Here is a 16,469-nt window from a genome sequence, read left to right on the forward strand (position 1 = left end):
GGACAATGGCCCCTTTTGCCAGGACCCTCAGATAGGCCTCTCAGGGAGATTTGACTGCCCTTTTCCCAAAACAGCACAACCTGTCAGCAGGAAGCAGTTAAGATTAACCTTCCTCCTTATCCTTATCTTTATGGCAGTTAGATATACTTCAGAGGAGAAAATGATAGAGACAGTAGGGTAGGGTCCCCAGGCTGAAAAACCAGACAGCCTATCCTGGATGAAGCATACCCTTTCCCAGCTGATTCTTTCTGAATAATGTCCACCTGCACACTGAGAGGATGGAGTGGGACCTCAGGAAATTTGTCATTTGCAGCAGGGAGGAGCCTGGCCTCTCCTGTGCCTGGGTGGTGACCTGGGATTCAATCTGTGAGGCAAGAAACCTGCTAGCAGGATTCTGCCTCACTTTGCTGAGAGTTATTTTTCCCTTTTTCCTTTTTGCCCAATAAATTACATTTTCCTTACCCTTGTATGTGCCTGCAAGCCTAATCTTTCCTGGTCACGTGATGAGAGCCTGGTTTTAGCTGAACTAAGGAGAAAGTTTTGCAACAATATCACTACACACATGAAAAGGAAATGTGGTCTAAGAAATATACTTGGTTTCTGTCCAAAGTTCTGAAACTGCCATTGCAAAATTACAGCTAAGACAGTGAAAGAGATCTGACCTAACCAAACCACCTTGCTTCTAACCTCCAAGCTGTCCTTGTTCATTCCTGGGCATAGACTGAACTAACTTTGGGAAGAACTTACTTTATAGCTTAAAATAAACAGGGAAACAGCCCTTTCCCAAAACAAACCTCCTTCTTGCCTGGGGACTAGACATTCTTTGTAGGACTAACAAATTAGCCACAAGATTAGAAATTAAGGTTTAGGAGTCACGCAGCTGGAGGCTACAAGATTCTGACCCTCCTTAAACTGTTCCTAAGATCAGTGCTTGAGATACTTTGCAGACCCAGCACTTGATGGATCAGCTGGCACCACCCAGATAGATTAACTGGCTCATCCAATCTTGTGGCCCTGGCCCAGGAACTGATTCAGTGGAGTCAATTCCCCATGATTTCATCTCTGACCCCACTAATCAGCGCTCTTGACTCACTGGACTTCCCCCACCCACCAAATTATCCTTAAAATCTCTGATCCCCAAATGCTTGGGGAGACTGATTTGACTAATAAAACTCTGATCTTAAGCATAGCTGGCTCTGTGTGAATTACTCCTTCTCTATTGCAATTCCCTCCCGTCTTGATAAATCGGTTCTGTCTAGGCAGTGGGGAAGGAGAACCCACTGGGCAGTTACAGTTCCTCACACACAGTTCCTAAAATCCTTGGAGTTTCCTGAGTGATATCAGCATCTTTTGTTATTCATAGCAAGTTTGTTTTGATCATACCTGAATTTAGTGAAGTGACTTAGGGTGGGACACCTACAAAACCTCAGGATAAGGCTGGTCAAAAGACCACCAAGTAATTAGAGAGTTGGAACTTTTGCACACACACCAACCTCCAGGAAATGGCTGAGGCCTGGAGATTAAGCTCTATAAAACTCTATAAAGCTCTTGAACAGTAAGATTGAATGAGTTTCCAGGTTGGTGAACACATTGAGGTCTAGGAGGATCAGGAGAGCATGCATGCCCAGAGAGGGCATGGAAGCTCTGCAAACCATTCTCCTCCTCCCTACCTTGGAATATTTGCATTGTATTTACCAACTAAGCACCCCCAATCTGAAAATCCAAAGTCCAAAATGCCCCAATTAGCACTTCTTTTGAGCATCATGTCGCAGTTCAAAAAGTTTCTAATCTTGGAACATTTCAAATTCTGGATTTTTAGATTTCAGATTTCTTATAACTGCATGTAACTCTATAATTATTAACATCTCAAAATTAAAAGTTTAATTTTAAAATTTACTTTTAAAAACAAAATTTCAGCTTTAAAAAAATGCTTAGAAATAAACTTATGAAAAATATAAGCAAAGCCTAGAGTTAAAATCAGTATCATAAAGATGTCAATTCTTCCTAAGATAATTGATAACATAAAGGCAGTCCCAATAAAAAATCCTAAGAAGCTTTTTTATGAAGCTAGATAAACTGATACTAAAGTTCCTATGAAAAAACAAACAGGAAGAAATATTCTGCAAAACAATGAAAAAGACAAGCTAAGAAAGGGGAAGAAAAGAAATATCAGACATTAAAACATATCATAAAGCCTCTACAATAAAGAGGTGATAACAATACAGACTTCCCAGAAACAGACCAGCAGATAGATGAACTTTTTAAAATAGGGCTGGGGCACATGGCTAGCCATTTGGATGGATGACATTAAATCCACATTTCAAAACATACACTAGAATAAACTCCTAACAGATTGAGAATTTAAATGTAAAAAAATAAAGATGAGAAGTATTTTAAGAAAGAATGGGTTTCTCTACATCCTGGTTGCAGGGAGAAGCTTTTAACCATGATTCAAAGATCTAGATGTAATTTTTAAAAATTGATAATTTTAACTAAAAACTTTTGAATGGTTAAAAAAAAAACACACAAAATAGGAAGAAACTATAGGCAACACAGGTCATAGGTAACAGACTAATATTCCTAATATAACAAAGTCCCATAAATTGAACCAAAAAAGTCAAGCACCTAATAGAAGAAAACGGTCTGTCAGCTAAAGATACGAGTATGCTACTCACTAATAAGTATATTAGTAAACCAGTAAACATATGAAAACATAGTCAATCTCAGTCATAATTAAAGAAACACAAAACTATTTTAAGATATTTTAAGATACATGTCTCGCCTAATATACTGGCAAAAATTAAAAACTATGAAAAGTCATTATATTAGAGATGCTGTGGGGAAAACAGACATATTTACAAGTTGTTGGTGAAGACACAAACTGCTTTTGGGGGGTGGTTTATTTGGTACTATCCGTCCATACCTTTGACCCAGCAATCCCACTTCTAGGTATTTACACTGAAGGTATACCTCCAATAATATGAAAATACACAGGCACAACTTAGTCACTGCTGTACTGGCTATAATTTCAAAATAATGGAAACTACCTACTTGTCATTATATAACCAAGTGATTAAATAAATTATGGTACAACCACATGAAGAAGTTTCATGCAGCTGTAAAAAAGAATGAGGAGGACTTCTATGAACTTCTATAGAGTTACTTTCCTCATAAATTGTTAAACAAAGCAAAGTACAGAAAAAGATTACCAGAAAGCTACCCTTTGTGAAAGACAGCAAAAATGAGAAAATGTGCATATGTATCTGTAAATCTGACTAATAAAACTGGTGAACTATAGAGGGTAAAGTAGAAACGGAGTGGAAAAGATGGAGGTAGGGAAATTGGTAGAAGGGCTGAAAGGGTAGCAGTTATTGATTATAACTTTTTATACAGCTCTGGTTTTTAGAATCAGGTTAATATTTTACATATTCAAAAAGGATATATATAATAAGGATGGAAAGTGGGGTAAAATACAAATAGAAGTAAATGAAAGTATTTTAAAGAAATGTCACAAGTAAAATTGAAAAAAATTAAACAAATCTAAATAACCTTTGAATATACTATATTTTCAGTATATATTCTCAGGCTAAAGACAAACGGAATTTCAAAGAAATAAATTTGTTTTCTCAGCAATTTTCATGCTATCTTTTGTATATATATTCTAAGACTATGCAAATAAGTAAATGTATTTTGATCATGAAAGTTAGGTTTCCATCAGAAGAGGAAATTATAAATATAGAAAGGACAAATGCTAAAATGAACCCTAGAGATGCTAGAATAGCATGGACTGACCTCAGCTTGTATGGACTGACCACCTAGTTATCTCCAGAGCTACCGACCCTTGCCTACACTATAGAATACATTAACTAAAGATAAATAATTTTCTGTAATCATGAGTCAGTGAGTTGTTTTGGAGCAGAACGCATCAGTTGGTCAGCATTGTTTATTAATAATAATTGAATTCATGATTTGCATGATTTGTACCTGGTTTCAGTAGTGTCTGTTAAAGCTGGTTACATAACCAAAATGTACACATCTAAGTGACTGAAACCACCTTTGCAAAATTATGACTAAGACAGTGAAAGAGATTTAACCTAACTGACTCCATCTTGCTTCCTCCAAGTTGTCCTTGTTCATTACTGGGCACAGGCTTAACTAACTTTGGGAGGAACTTACTTTATAGGTTTGTTGTCTTTTGTTTTGTTTTGTTTTGTTTTTTTGAGACGGAGTCTCGCTCTGCTGCCCAGGCTGGACTGCAGTGGCACGAGCTCAGCTCACTGCAGCCTCTGCCTTATGGATTCAAGTGATTCTCCTGCCTCAGCATCCTGAGTAGCTGAGATTACAGGCATACATCACCACATCCTGCTAATTTTTGTATTTTTTGTAGAGATGAGGTTTCTCCATGTTGGCCACGCTGGTCTTGAACTCCTGACCTCAGGTAATCCATTCACCTTGACCTCCCAAAGTGCTGGGATTACAGGTGTAAGCATTTCACCCAGTCAATTTACAGGTTACAGTTTAAAACAAAGACCGTAACAGCACTTTCCCAAAAACAAACCTCCTTCTTGCCGGTGACTAGACAACTAACACTGGCCACAATATTAGAAATTATGGTTTAGAAGTTACGCAGCTGGAGGCTACAAGATTCTGACCTTCCCTAAACTGCTCTTAAGATCAGTGCTTGAGATACTTTGCAGACCCTGCACTTGATGGATCAGCTCGCACTACCCAGATTGATTAACTGGCCCATCTCATCTTGTGCCCCCTACCCAGAACTGGCCCAGTACAAGAGGACAACTTTAATTCCCTATGATATCATCTCCTATCTAACCAATCAGGCACTCCTGGCTCACTGGCTTCCCCCAACCCACCAAGTTGTCCTTAAAAATTCTTATCCCCAAATGCTCGGGGAGACCGATTAGAGTACCAGCACAGCTGGCTCTGCGTGAATTACACTTTATCACAATTCCTGTCTTGATAAATTGACTCTGTCTAGGCAGTAGGCAAGGTGAATCCACTGAGTGGTTACATGACTAGCTCAACATCAGAGACTCCAACCAAAAGCAGACTTTGGATCTCCTGGTACTCAGGTGCTTCAAACCCAAGCCAGTAGTGATTCTAAATGTGGTAACAAAGCAATTCCAGTGCAACCTAGCAGTGGAAGGACAAAGAATATTGTGACTGAATTCTCTGGATCCCTTTCAATAAATACACTATTGCTGCTGGGCTGTTCTGTATATCCATTGCCTGTAATCACCCTGTTCCAGAAATATAAACTGTTTGATTCCTGGGAGTCCTTCAGTAATCAAACACAGTGATTAATATGCAACTAATGCTTATATATTATGGGTGTAAATATATAACAATATATATTAATACATACAAATACATATATTTCCTAGCTCTGTCCACTGAGAAAGCTTGCAAGCAATGATACTCCAAGAACAATGAGCGTACTTAAGATTTTTGGTTTTAAAATATATTTCTCCACTAAAAGTAAAGAGGTTTCTTGGATACAAGACTGATTCCAGGACTGGGGCAATGTCAGTACGGAATGAAGCTGGAACATTATTGTCTAAGAAAGTACTTATAAAGAATGACAGAAATATGTCAAAAGGATACAGAAGTCAGTCTGAAGGAGCTCCAACTAGCCAAATATAAGATGACTTGAGTTTCAAAATTAATAACAAGATATATATATTAATGACCCAGGATCCCACAATGATATAAACAAACAGAAGGACTAACTAATAAATGTGGAAGATATAAAAACTCAGAAAATCATCATTTGGACAACTAACATATCAATGATTATTATTATAAGATATAATAATGGAGGCTCAAAGGGAAGAATATGGTAACTTTACAGCAGTGAAATCTGGCAGCCACCATCTTAATCAAGTGATCAAAGTTAACATCACCAGCACTGAGACAAATACATATCATATGCCTCCAGATATGACAAACTAAGGATGACAAAATAGGACTACTATAGTATTCCTGATGAAAATAGATAATCTGAATCTTAGGCATAAGGAAACACAAGACAAATTCAAACTGAGGAACATCCTATAAAATAAATAACTTATACTCTTCAAAAATGTTGATGTCATAAACTGAAAAACTGTACCAATTTAGAGGAGATTAAAGAGACATAACAAATAAATGCAACAAGTCATTCAGAATGGTCCTGGACCAGAATTTTTTTTTCTATAAAGGACATTAGTGAACACATTCCTGAAATTTAAATTGTAAAGAATTTAAAATTAAAAATTTAGTTTTCTCAGATATATCAACATTAATTTTCTAATTTTGCTAATTGTTCTATGGTTACATAACAACTCTGAAGTAAAATCAATAGGCAATTACAAAAGTTCAGAAATATAACTCTATAAAGTTCATACATTTCTGGCTTCACTTACATTGTTATTATATACATATATTATATACATTATATTGTTATATATATATTATTTTTCCATTCAATTTCAACTACTAAATAGTATTTTTAAGAGCAGTAAAGTAATCCATCCTATAGTTGAGCACTATTTCTGCAACTACTATGGCTGGGTATGTTTATTTTTCCACAATTTTCACACACATACGATTAATACCGGTACATAATCTTTACATAGTACTTAGAATCATTCCTTAAAATAAGTTTATTTGTGAATAATTAGCAAATCAAACTATTTTAGCATTGATCATATGTATATACTGCCAAATTATCTTCCTGGAAGACTATCAACTCAATTACCACTCTCCCTTCCTCCACCTGCCCTTCCCCAATAGGCACATGCTCGAGCACATACACTCACTGCAAGTAAGAGTATTTCCCATTTTGGAACATTCCTTTGATTTTACCCATAACTATCAGATGATTTCTTTGGTACCTTGTATTATTCTATATTTTGCTTTTATTTATTTGCAAAATTGAGTATTATTTCATGTAAGCTGAATGTGTGAATTTTTGTCTTCTAAAAATATTGATGTTGGCTGGGCACGGTGGCTCAAGCCTGTAATCCCAGCACTTTGGGAGGCCGAGACGGGCGGATCACGAGGTCAGGAGATCGAGACCATCCTGGCTAACACGGTGAAACCCCAACTCTACTAAAAAATACAAAAAGCTAGCTGGGCAAGGTGGAGGGCACCTGTAGTCCCAGCTACTCGGGAGGCTGAGGCAGGAGAATGGCGTAAACCCGGGAGGTGGAGCTTGTAGTGAGCTGAGATCCGGCCACTGCACTCCAGCCTCGGTGACTCCATTTCAAAAAATAAATAAATAAATAAAATAAAAAATAAAAATAAAAATATTGATGTCCTGCACCATCTTCTTACCCTATTTGGAGCTTTTATTAAAAAGATAAAATTGGCCGGGCACGGTGGCTCACGCCTGTAATCCCAGTACTTTGAGAGGCCAAGGCAGGCAGATCACGAGGACAAGAGATTGAGACCATCCTGTTCAACATGGTGAAATTCTGTCTCTACTAAAAATACAAAAATTAGCACCTGTAGTCTCAGCTACTCAGGAGGCTGAGGCTGGAGAACTGTTTAAACCTGGGAGGTGAAGGCTGCAGTGAGCTGAGATCACGCCCACTGCACTCCAGCCTGGCGACAGAGTGAGACTCCATCTCAAAAAAAAAAAATCAAAGCTTTTAATATTTTGAAGCAATTAAGCCATTTACTTGCCCTAATTATGACACCTTTCCCAATTTGGGTTTAAATTTTGTTTGTGGTGCTTTCTTATATGTAGGGTAGATTTCCTTCTTAATTTCTATAGTTTTATTGTTGTTTCAATTGTTGTTTAGCTGATCTGAACTCTTTCAGTAAGTGAAAACAAGCTAAATTTCCTTCAAAGAATTTCCCATTTGTCCCAACACCATGCATTTAATCTCTCCTTTCACCACTGATCTACATGACCACATTTATCACAGACTAAATGATTACTTTTAGGTAGATTTTAAATTTTTATTCTGCTTCTTTTGTTACAGCAGTCTTAGAGTACATTTTAATAGCTGATGTGGTAAATTCATCATTAACCTCTGAATAATTCATTCTATTAATGAACTTTAACGTTAATTGGCCACATTCTACACACCCTTAAAAAAAACTACTGGGATTTATATTAAATTGGAATCTAACTAAATTAGTAATTATGGTTACTGGTCTATCCAAATTGTTCTAAAATTGATCTGAACTATTTTAATATTTTATAATCTTTAAAATTACATTTCATTAAGAATGTGATTTTGATTAGTATGCATCAACACTGTCTTATTTTAATGTACTCAGTATCATGATAATAGCTAATTTCAACTTATGTTGTATATAGGCTTTTTTTTGGTCTTTCTATATTTATCATCTAGTGATAATGTAGCCTCTTGGGTAAATAATAAGCTCATTTATTTTTATTCTTATCTAAAAATGAAAGCTTTCAAGACTATGAATGTTTAGTACAATTCTGACCACATTTCAGAAATTTTTGATAAACAATATTTCCACTAGCAGTATTTTTTGAATGCACTGATTTTTTAACACACAGGTACTCAGAGGAGTCTTCATTTACTCTTTTCTAGACTGTCTCTGTTTGTTTATTTGAGGCTCTAAGTCACACAATGCAGATGACGCTATTTATCTTGTCTTAGATTCAATCAATTTTTTGAAATTCTCCAAGGATTACAATAAATAACATATATCCTTTGATGCAAAGTACGTATGGAGACAAGTACCTACTAAATCATGCTTAACTGATTTTATTCAAAAAATCTCAAGTCTTTCTAATAGCCTAAGAAAGCCATACGTGAAATGTAGCCTGTTCTTTTACCTCATCTTCTATTTTTATCTCCCTTGTTCACTTCTTTCCAACTACACGACTTCTGAACTATGTAAGGCATTCTCCACCTCAGGGATTATTTACTTCTTGTTCTCTGTCTAGAAAGTTTTCCCAGGGACATTCATAGAAATATCTCTGCTTCCTCACATCCTGGTCATTCAGGAGTCATCTATACTTTTGCTATAAGTATCTAACCAACTAGATTGGAAACTTCATTATAGCAGGGATTTCTATCTGTTTTTCTTTTGTCCAATGAGGTATCCTCAGAGCCTCGTAAATATCAGGTACGTTTAAAACAAAAAACAAAAAACAAAAAAATGACAACAACAACAAAACCCCCAAAACCTGCTGCTTGAATAAATAAGTATTTAAAAGCAAAGACTCTGAAGCCACAATGTCTGGGTTTAAATTTCAGCTCCCTCCTCTTATTAGCTATATTAACTGAGTCAACCTCCATAACTTCTCTGTGTACCAGTTTCCTTTTCAATAAAAAATAATAATAGTATTTATCAGCAGGGTACAGAGGCTCACATCTGCAATCCCAGCACTTTGGGAGGCGGAGGCAGGCAGATCATGAGATCAAGAGATCGAGACCATCCTGGCCAACATGGTGAAACCCTGTCTCTATTAAAAATTAGCTGGGTGTGGTGGTGTGTGTCTGTAATCCCAGCTACTCAGGAGACCGAGGCAGGAGAATCACCTGAACCCGGGAGGTGGAGGTTGCAGTAAGCCAAGATGATGCCACTGCGCTCCAGCATGGGCAACAGAGCGAGACCTTGCCTCAAAACATAAAAATAATAATAATAATAGTATTTATCTCATAGAGTAGTTCTGAAAGTTAGTTAATACATATGAATAGTTCAAACACTGCCTATGAAAAGTAACTGCAAAATACATGCTACCTAATTTTTTTTTTTTTTTTCCCGAGACGGAGTCTTGCTCTGTCACCAGGCTGGAGTGCAATGGTGCAATCTCGGCTCAATACAACCACTACCTCCCGGGTTGAAGGAATTCTCCTGCCTCAGCCTCCCGAGTAGCTGGGACTACAGGCACGCACCACCATGCCCAGCTAATTTTTTGTATTTTTAGTAGAGACAGGGTATCACCATTTCGGCCTGGATGGTTTCGATCTCTTGACCTTGTGATTCGCCTGCCCTGGCCTCCCAAAGTGCTGGGATTACAGGCGTGAACCACCACGCCCAGCCCCTAATTATTTAATTTCTAACAGATTTTGCTTTACATAAATTCCAATCCTTCGTGATACAAAATTTTACTACTTTTGGAAAATATACCTTTTATTTATGTGGAAAAACTGTCCTATTTTATTCATACTTTTGGAGTTATTTTAGTTTTACAGTATTCTTTAGTTTGCATTTGCCAGGCTTATACTCGACTATCCACTATTTCAATTGTTCTTGTGTCAATTTATTTTAGGTCTAGCTATTATTTGGAGCACAGCTAGAAATGAAGGGTAAGGCCTTCAGTGCAATGTATCATGTCAGCTCCATCTCAACACTAGTAGGGTTTCCTCCTCAGAAACTACCCGGTCCTCTAACAGATGCTAAGAATTCTCCTGGGTGACCTGTTATTTAATCCTTAAGCATGCATTTACCATGCATATAGTGACTCAGAGATTAGGCAGCTCTTACTCCGTATTTTCTCTTTTAATCATCTACAAATTCTTCTAAGTTTTAGGTGTGAGGAGAGCAATACAGCAACTGGATTTCTTGCGGGAGGGGATGCGACGATATTAACACACTGTCTCGGAGTACTATCTCAAACCAAAAGTCTCCTTCACCACATAAAAGTAAGTGCTACTCCAAAATATTTCAAAAAAAAGATTGATTGTTTTTCTTTTTCCTCCAGATTCAATTTCTTTTTAGAAAAGTTGCTATATCATGGTTGTGCACATCTGTGGGGGGTACATGCATTATTTCGATAGACAAATACAATGTAATAATCAATTAGGGTAACTGGGATTTCTATCATCTCAAACATTTATCATTTCTTGTGTTGGAAACACTGCAATTCTTCTCTTCTAGCTATTCTGAAATATACAATAAGGTATTAACTATAATTTCCCTACTGTATTATCAAATACTAGAACTCATTCACCCAAACTATATTTTTGTACCCACTAAGCAACTTCTCTCCATCCCCACCCCCCATACCTTTCCCTTCTCTGCCTACTATCTCCATTCCATGCTCTGCCTCCATGAGATCCACTTTTTTTTTTTTTTTTTTTGCTCCCATTTAAGACTGACAATATGTGATGTTTGATTGTCTTTTGGTTCCTAGCTCACTTCACTTAATTTAATGATCTCCAGTTCCATCCATGTTGCTGCAAATGACAAGATTTCATTCCTTTTTATGGCTGAATAATATTCCAATGTGTATATATACCACATTTTCTTTATCCTTTCATCTGTTGATGGACACCTAAAGGTCAATTCCAAATATTGACTATTGTGAATAGTGCTGCAATAAACATGGGAGTGCAGATATCTCTTCAATATACCGATTTCCTTTCTTTTGGATACATACCCAGCAATGGGGTTGCTGGAACATATGACAGTTCTATTTTTAGTTTTCTGAGGAACCTCCATACTCTTTTTCATAATGGCTGTACTACTTCACATTCTCAACAGTATAGGGGCATTCACTCTTTCTCCACGCCCTTTCTAACATTTGTTACTTCTATCTTTTTGATAATACCATTCTAACTGTGGTGAGACGATATCTCATTGTGGTTTTGACTTTCACTTCCCTGATGGTTAATGATAAGTATTTTTTCATATACCTATTGACCACTTGTATATCTTCTTTTGAAAATGTCTATTTAGAGTTTCTGTCAATTTTTAAATTGGATTTTTTTTGCAAATTGTTTGATTCCATTATATATTCTGGTTATTAATCCCTTGTCAGATGGGTAATCTGCAAACATTTTCTCACATTCTGAAGGCTGTATTCAGATTCAATTTCTACTGTTTTCTAGCTCATAGGATTTGCTAGAATTTCCAAAACAATGTTAATATAAAAGGTAACTGTGGAAACCTCTTTTTGTTCCCCTATATAGAGTTTGGTTAACGTCCTCCAGCCAAAAACCAATTAAAAAAACACCTGTAGTAAAACAAGTTTTATTTATTGCTAGTTGCAATAAATATGAATAAGTGAGAGATGGCTCAGTAAGGCACTTGTTAAATAATTTGTGGGAGGGTTCAAGAAAGTGGGGCTTCACTGTGGATTAGATACTGTCAAACGGGAATGATTCTATAATTCAGCAACTTATGTAATGACAAATCTTATCTAGGAGCACAGAAGCCTACAGGGAAGCTACAGTTTTAACTGGTAAAGAAGCAGAAATCACTCACATTGGTCAGGGTAGGTTTGTTTTTTTTTTTTTTCTATAGTTTGCACAGTGACTTTGTTTTTAAAATGTGGCTAGACAACTTTATGGAGTGATCTTGCTTTTTGTTTCGCTTCATCAGTCAGAGACAGTAGCCTTGTCTGATGTTGATGTTCTGTGAAATTATGTTCAGAAGGAGAACATAAATGGCTAGTTATAAATGCTAAGCCAGTTTCCAGATACAGGGACTGCTATTCTCTCTCAAGTTCCTATGGTATATTTCAATTTAAGGCTTTAAATTTTCTCCTAATGTATTCCATTATGTCGTATAAAAATAACTGAATCTGGTATTTTCATGGCTGTTCAGAAACAGACACAAACCCGTCTACAAACTCACTATAAAAAAAGAATAGGCCAAATGTATGCATTGTACATGAACATAATACAGGATGATGTACAGAGTAGTCATGTAAACTAACCATAAAAGTAACAAGGTAGTCATCCAAGTTTGGAGACAAGTAAAACAGAAGTGATATAATTCAAAAGGATTTACCGTTCACTTAGATAAAAAAATAGGTATACTATTTTTTTAAATAAAGTGAATATACAAATAAACGTTCATTAAAAATACCTCACTGTTTTGTTTTACTATAAAGGATATTAGGGTAATTCTTTTTTTGGGAGGGTGGGATGGGGTGGCGGGGAGACAGGGTCTGACTCTGTCACCCAGGCTGGAGTATACTGGCGTGATCTCAGCTCACTGTAACCACAGCCTCCTGGGTTCAAGGTATCCTCCCACCTTAGCCTCCTGAGTAGCTGAAACCACAAGCACATGCCACCATGCCCAACTAATATTTTTATTTTTTGTAGAGGTGGGGTCTCACCATGTTGCCCAGGCAATATTAGGGTAATTCTTAAAATCTGAAAATCTAGAATTTAGAAATAATATTGTAACGATATTAACTGCCTGAATTTTAAAGTTATATTGTGATTACATAAGACAATATGCTCGTTCCTAAGGAAATACATGCTGAAGTATTTAAGAGTAAAGAAACATATGTGTGTACCTTACTCAAACAATCCAGAAAAGAAATTATATGTATATATGTAAAAGAAAGGCTGAATGAGAATGATAAAACAAATACGATAAATGTTAAGTGTTTAGACAATCTGGATGCAAACTATAAAGGAATTCTTTGCAGTATTTTTGTAATTTTTCTCTAAGTCAAAACTTCTTTCAATAGAAAAAGTTTAAAATCGCAGCCAGGAGCAGTGGCTCATTACTGTAATCCCAGCACTCTGGGAGGCCGAGGTGGGCAGATCACCTGAGATCAGGAGTTCGAGACCTGCCTGGCCAACATGGTGAAACCCCCGTCTCTACTAAAAATACAAAACTTAGCCGGACGCAGTGGTGCACGCCTGTAGTCCCAGCCACTCGGGAGGCTGAGGCTGGAGAATCGCTTGAACCCAGAAGGCAGAGGTTGTAGTGAGCCAGCCTGGGTGACAGAGCGAGACTCCATCTCAAAAATAAAAATTAAAAATGCTTGGGCGCACTGGCTCACGCCTGTAATCCCAGCACTTGGAGAGGTCAAGAAGGGAGGATCACAAGGTCAAGAGATGGAGACCATCCTGGCCAACGTGGTGAAACTCCGTCTCTACTAAAACTACAAAAAAATCAGCTGGGTGTGGCGGCACGTGCCTGTAGTCCCAGCTACTCGGGAGGCTGAAGCAGGAAAATCGCCTGATTCTGGGAGGTGGAGGTTGCAGTGAGCCGAGATGGTGCCACTGCACTCCAGCCTGGAGACAGAGTGAGACTCTGTCTCAAAAATATAAAATAAAATATAAAAATAAAAAGTTAAAAAAAGCATATTAGGCCTCAAAAATAAGCTTGACAGATATCAGTATCTCTAAGTCAAAGATGAAGAGAGTGAAGTTCAAAATAATCATACAGCTAATTAAAAGAGGTAAAGCTGATATCTATTTTACTCAAGACTATAGTCTTTATTCCATGGAAAAGGTGTTAAGTTTCAACATAGTGAAGCATAATTCAATGACAGATTTATAATTTTCATATCTCTAAGATAAACTATGTCCTGATTATGCATTTTTTTTTCTTAAAGTATTTTCTTCCTCTCAGGTTCTGAAATTAACAGTAAGTTTTTAAAAACTGCCATGGATAGTGGCTTATACCCGCAATCCTACCACTCTGGGAGGGTGAGGCAGACAGATCACTTGAGTCCAGGAGTTTGAGACCAGTCTGGACACCATGGTGAAACCCCATCTCTACAATAAGTACAAAAATTAGCTGAGCATGGTGGTGCACTCCCATAGACCCAGTTACTTGAGAGGCTGAGGTAGGAGGATTGCTTGAGCCTAGTAGGTCGAGGCTACAGCATTCCAGCCTGCGTGACAGAGTGTCTCAAAAAAACAAAAACAAAGCAAAACTCTTTAGATTTGTTCCATCACAATTTGATGAAGAAAATAAACTTATCATTGAAAAAGCAAATATTAATATTTGATTCTGCCATTATGCATAAGAGCTATTCAAGTGCTCATCAACACCACTGCATTCAAAATGGTTGTCTTTGTGACAGGACACTTTAGTAAACTAATCTATGACTTTATAACTCAGACAATTATACTTGTGGTATCATTAAAACAAAGATATCGTTTACCTGAGAACTGCCACTGAAACCTGGAGGTTGGCTGTATTCTGTGGAATCAATAATACTACTGCAAAATGAAGAGAGAAAAATGTGATTTCAGTATTTACATAATTTTAACAACTGAAAAACTAAATCTAAAGTATATCATAAATAAGCCCAGTATTTCTAATTTCTAAGCAAAGAAAACATTTATTGCCAATCATTAAACATCAAATAGACAACCCACGACATATCAGCAAATATTTAAGCAATTTACCACTTCAACTCAACACCTCAAACATATAAACCAAGAAATAATGTCAACAGGGGATAATCACAAGGCAGGTGTCTATATAGATTTACTTGTTTATATTTCATTTTCAGATAGGTTAATCAGGTTTGGGGAACTTTAAGGAAAAGAAAATTTACACTATTGGGAAAAGAGCACAAGCATGCAATCAAAATCTATGGTTAACAGACCCTGCTATGTCATTAAAAAGCTACGTGTTCTTGGATAGTTACCTTATAATCAATCACTCAAGATTCCTCAACTATAAAAACGAGGTGATGAAGGCTAGCTATTTATATATTATCTCGAGTCCCTCCCAGCTTCAAAATGTTATAATCAAACCTCATGTGAAAAACAGAACTATCAAAAGAATAAAATAAATGGCAAAATAACAATAATCTTGCCTTTGTAACCCAAAATCAATATGCTAGCTTCCTCTGCTCTGGTCAAACATAATATGCTTTCTCCATTGGTTCTTTTTATTTGATTATATCCTCTATACATTCTATCTAACCCTAAAAAAACATCCAGAAGCATAGACTATCTTTTACTTCCTCTATCTTGGCATTTCTATCTTACCATTTCATCATTCCTATCTCCCTCCCATCTTTAAATAAGCCCTACATAAAAAACTATCAACAACTGAAAACCACATGACATATATACCAACTGTATACATTACGATTTACTTTTTGTAAATTTTTTCTCTATTTCTACTATAAACATGTTTAGTCCAGGCATGGTCACTCATGCCTGTTATCTAAGCATTTTGGGCGGCCAAGGCGGGCAGATCACCTGAGGTCAGGTGTTCAAGACCAGCCTGATCAACATGGTGAAACCCTATCTCTACTAAAAATAAAAAAATTAGCTGGGTGTGGTGGCACGCTCCTGTAATCCCAGCTACTTGGGAGGCTGAGGCAGTAGAATCACTTGAACTTGGGAGATGGAGATTGCAGTGAGCTGAGATCACACCACTGCACTCCAGCCTGGGTGACAGGGTGAGACTCTGTCTCAAAAAACAAAAAACAACAACAACAAAAAAATTATATTCTTTCTACCCTATAAAATTTAAGAAATTGAGATTACTAATTAGAATGGTTCTATATGCAAATATACAAGATGATTAATTACTTAGTACTGAAAGAACCTCAAAGGTTAAAGCATGGGAGGTAATCTTAGAAATACACAGTTTGGATTTTACCCATAGAAGTGAATAGCCTGACTCTGGGCAAGAGGTTAATCTTACTTGGGCTCTAGCTTCTCCATCTACTAAATGATGAAGACACATCAGAGAAGTTTGAGATTTAAATAAGATAATGCAGCCGGGCGCGGTGGCTCACGTCTGTAATCCCAGCACTT

At 36.9% G+C, this 16,469-nt stretch overlaps 1 protein-coding gene across 7 annotated transcripts in view; it reads right to left on the bottom strand.

Annotated features, from left to right (window-relative positions):
• COP1 (COP1 E3 ubiquitin ligase) overlaps positions 1-16,469 on the bottom strand; it is a 264,958-nt gene that overhangs the window by 156,459 nt on the left and 92,030 nt on the right. For 6 of the 7 annotated variants that reach the window (XM_023207226.1, XM_023207224.3, XM_023207222.1 and 3 more), the window contains one exon: positions 14,852-14,909. The exons of the other annotated variant lie outside the window; for it this stretch is intronic. In XM_023207226.1, the coding sequence (XP_023062994.1) occupies positions 14,852-14,909 (58 nt within the window). The remainder of the gene's footprint in view (positions 1-14,851; positions 14,910-16,469) is intronic. 7 annotated transcript variants of the gene reach the window in all.

This window comes from Piliocolobus tephrosceles, chromosome 1 (genome assembly GCF_002776525.5).
Source record: "Piliocolobus tephrosceles isolate RC106 chromosome 1, ASM277652v3, whole genome shotgun sequence".
Taxonomy (NCBI): domain Eukaryota; kingdom Metazoa; phylum Chordata; class Mammalia; order Primates; family Cercopithecidae; genus Piliocolobus; species Piliocolobus tephrosceles.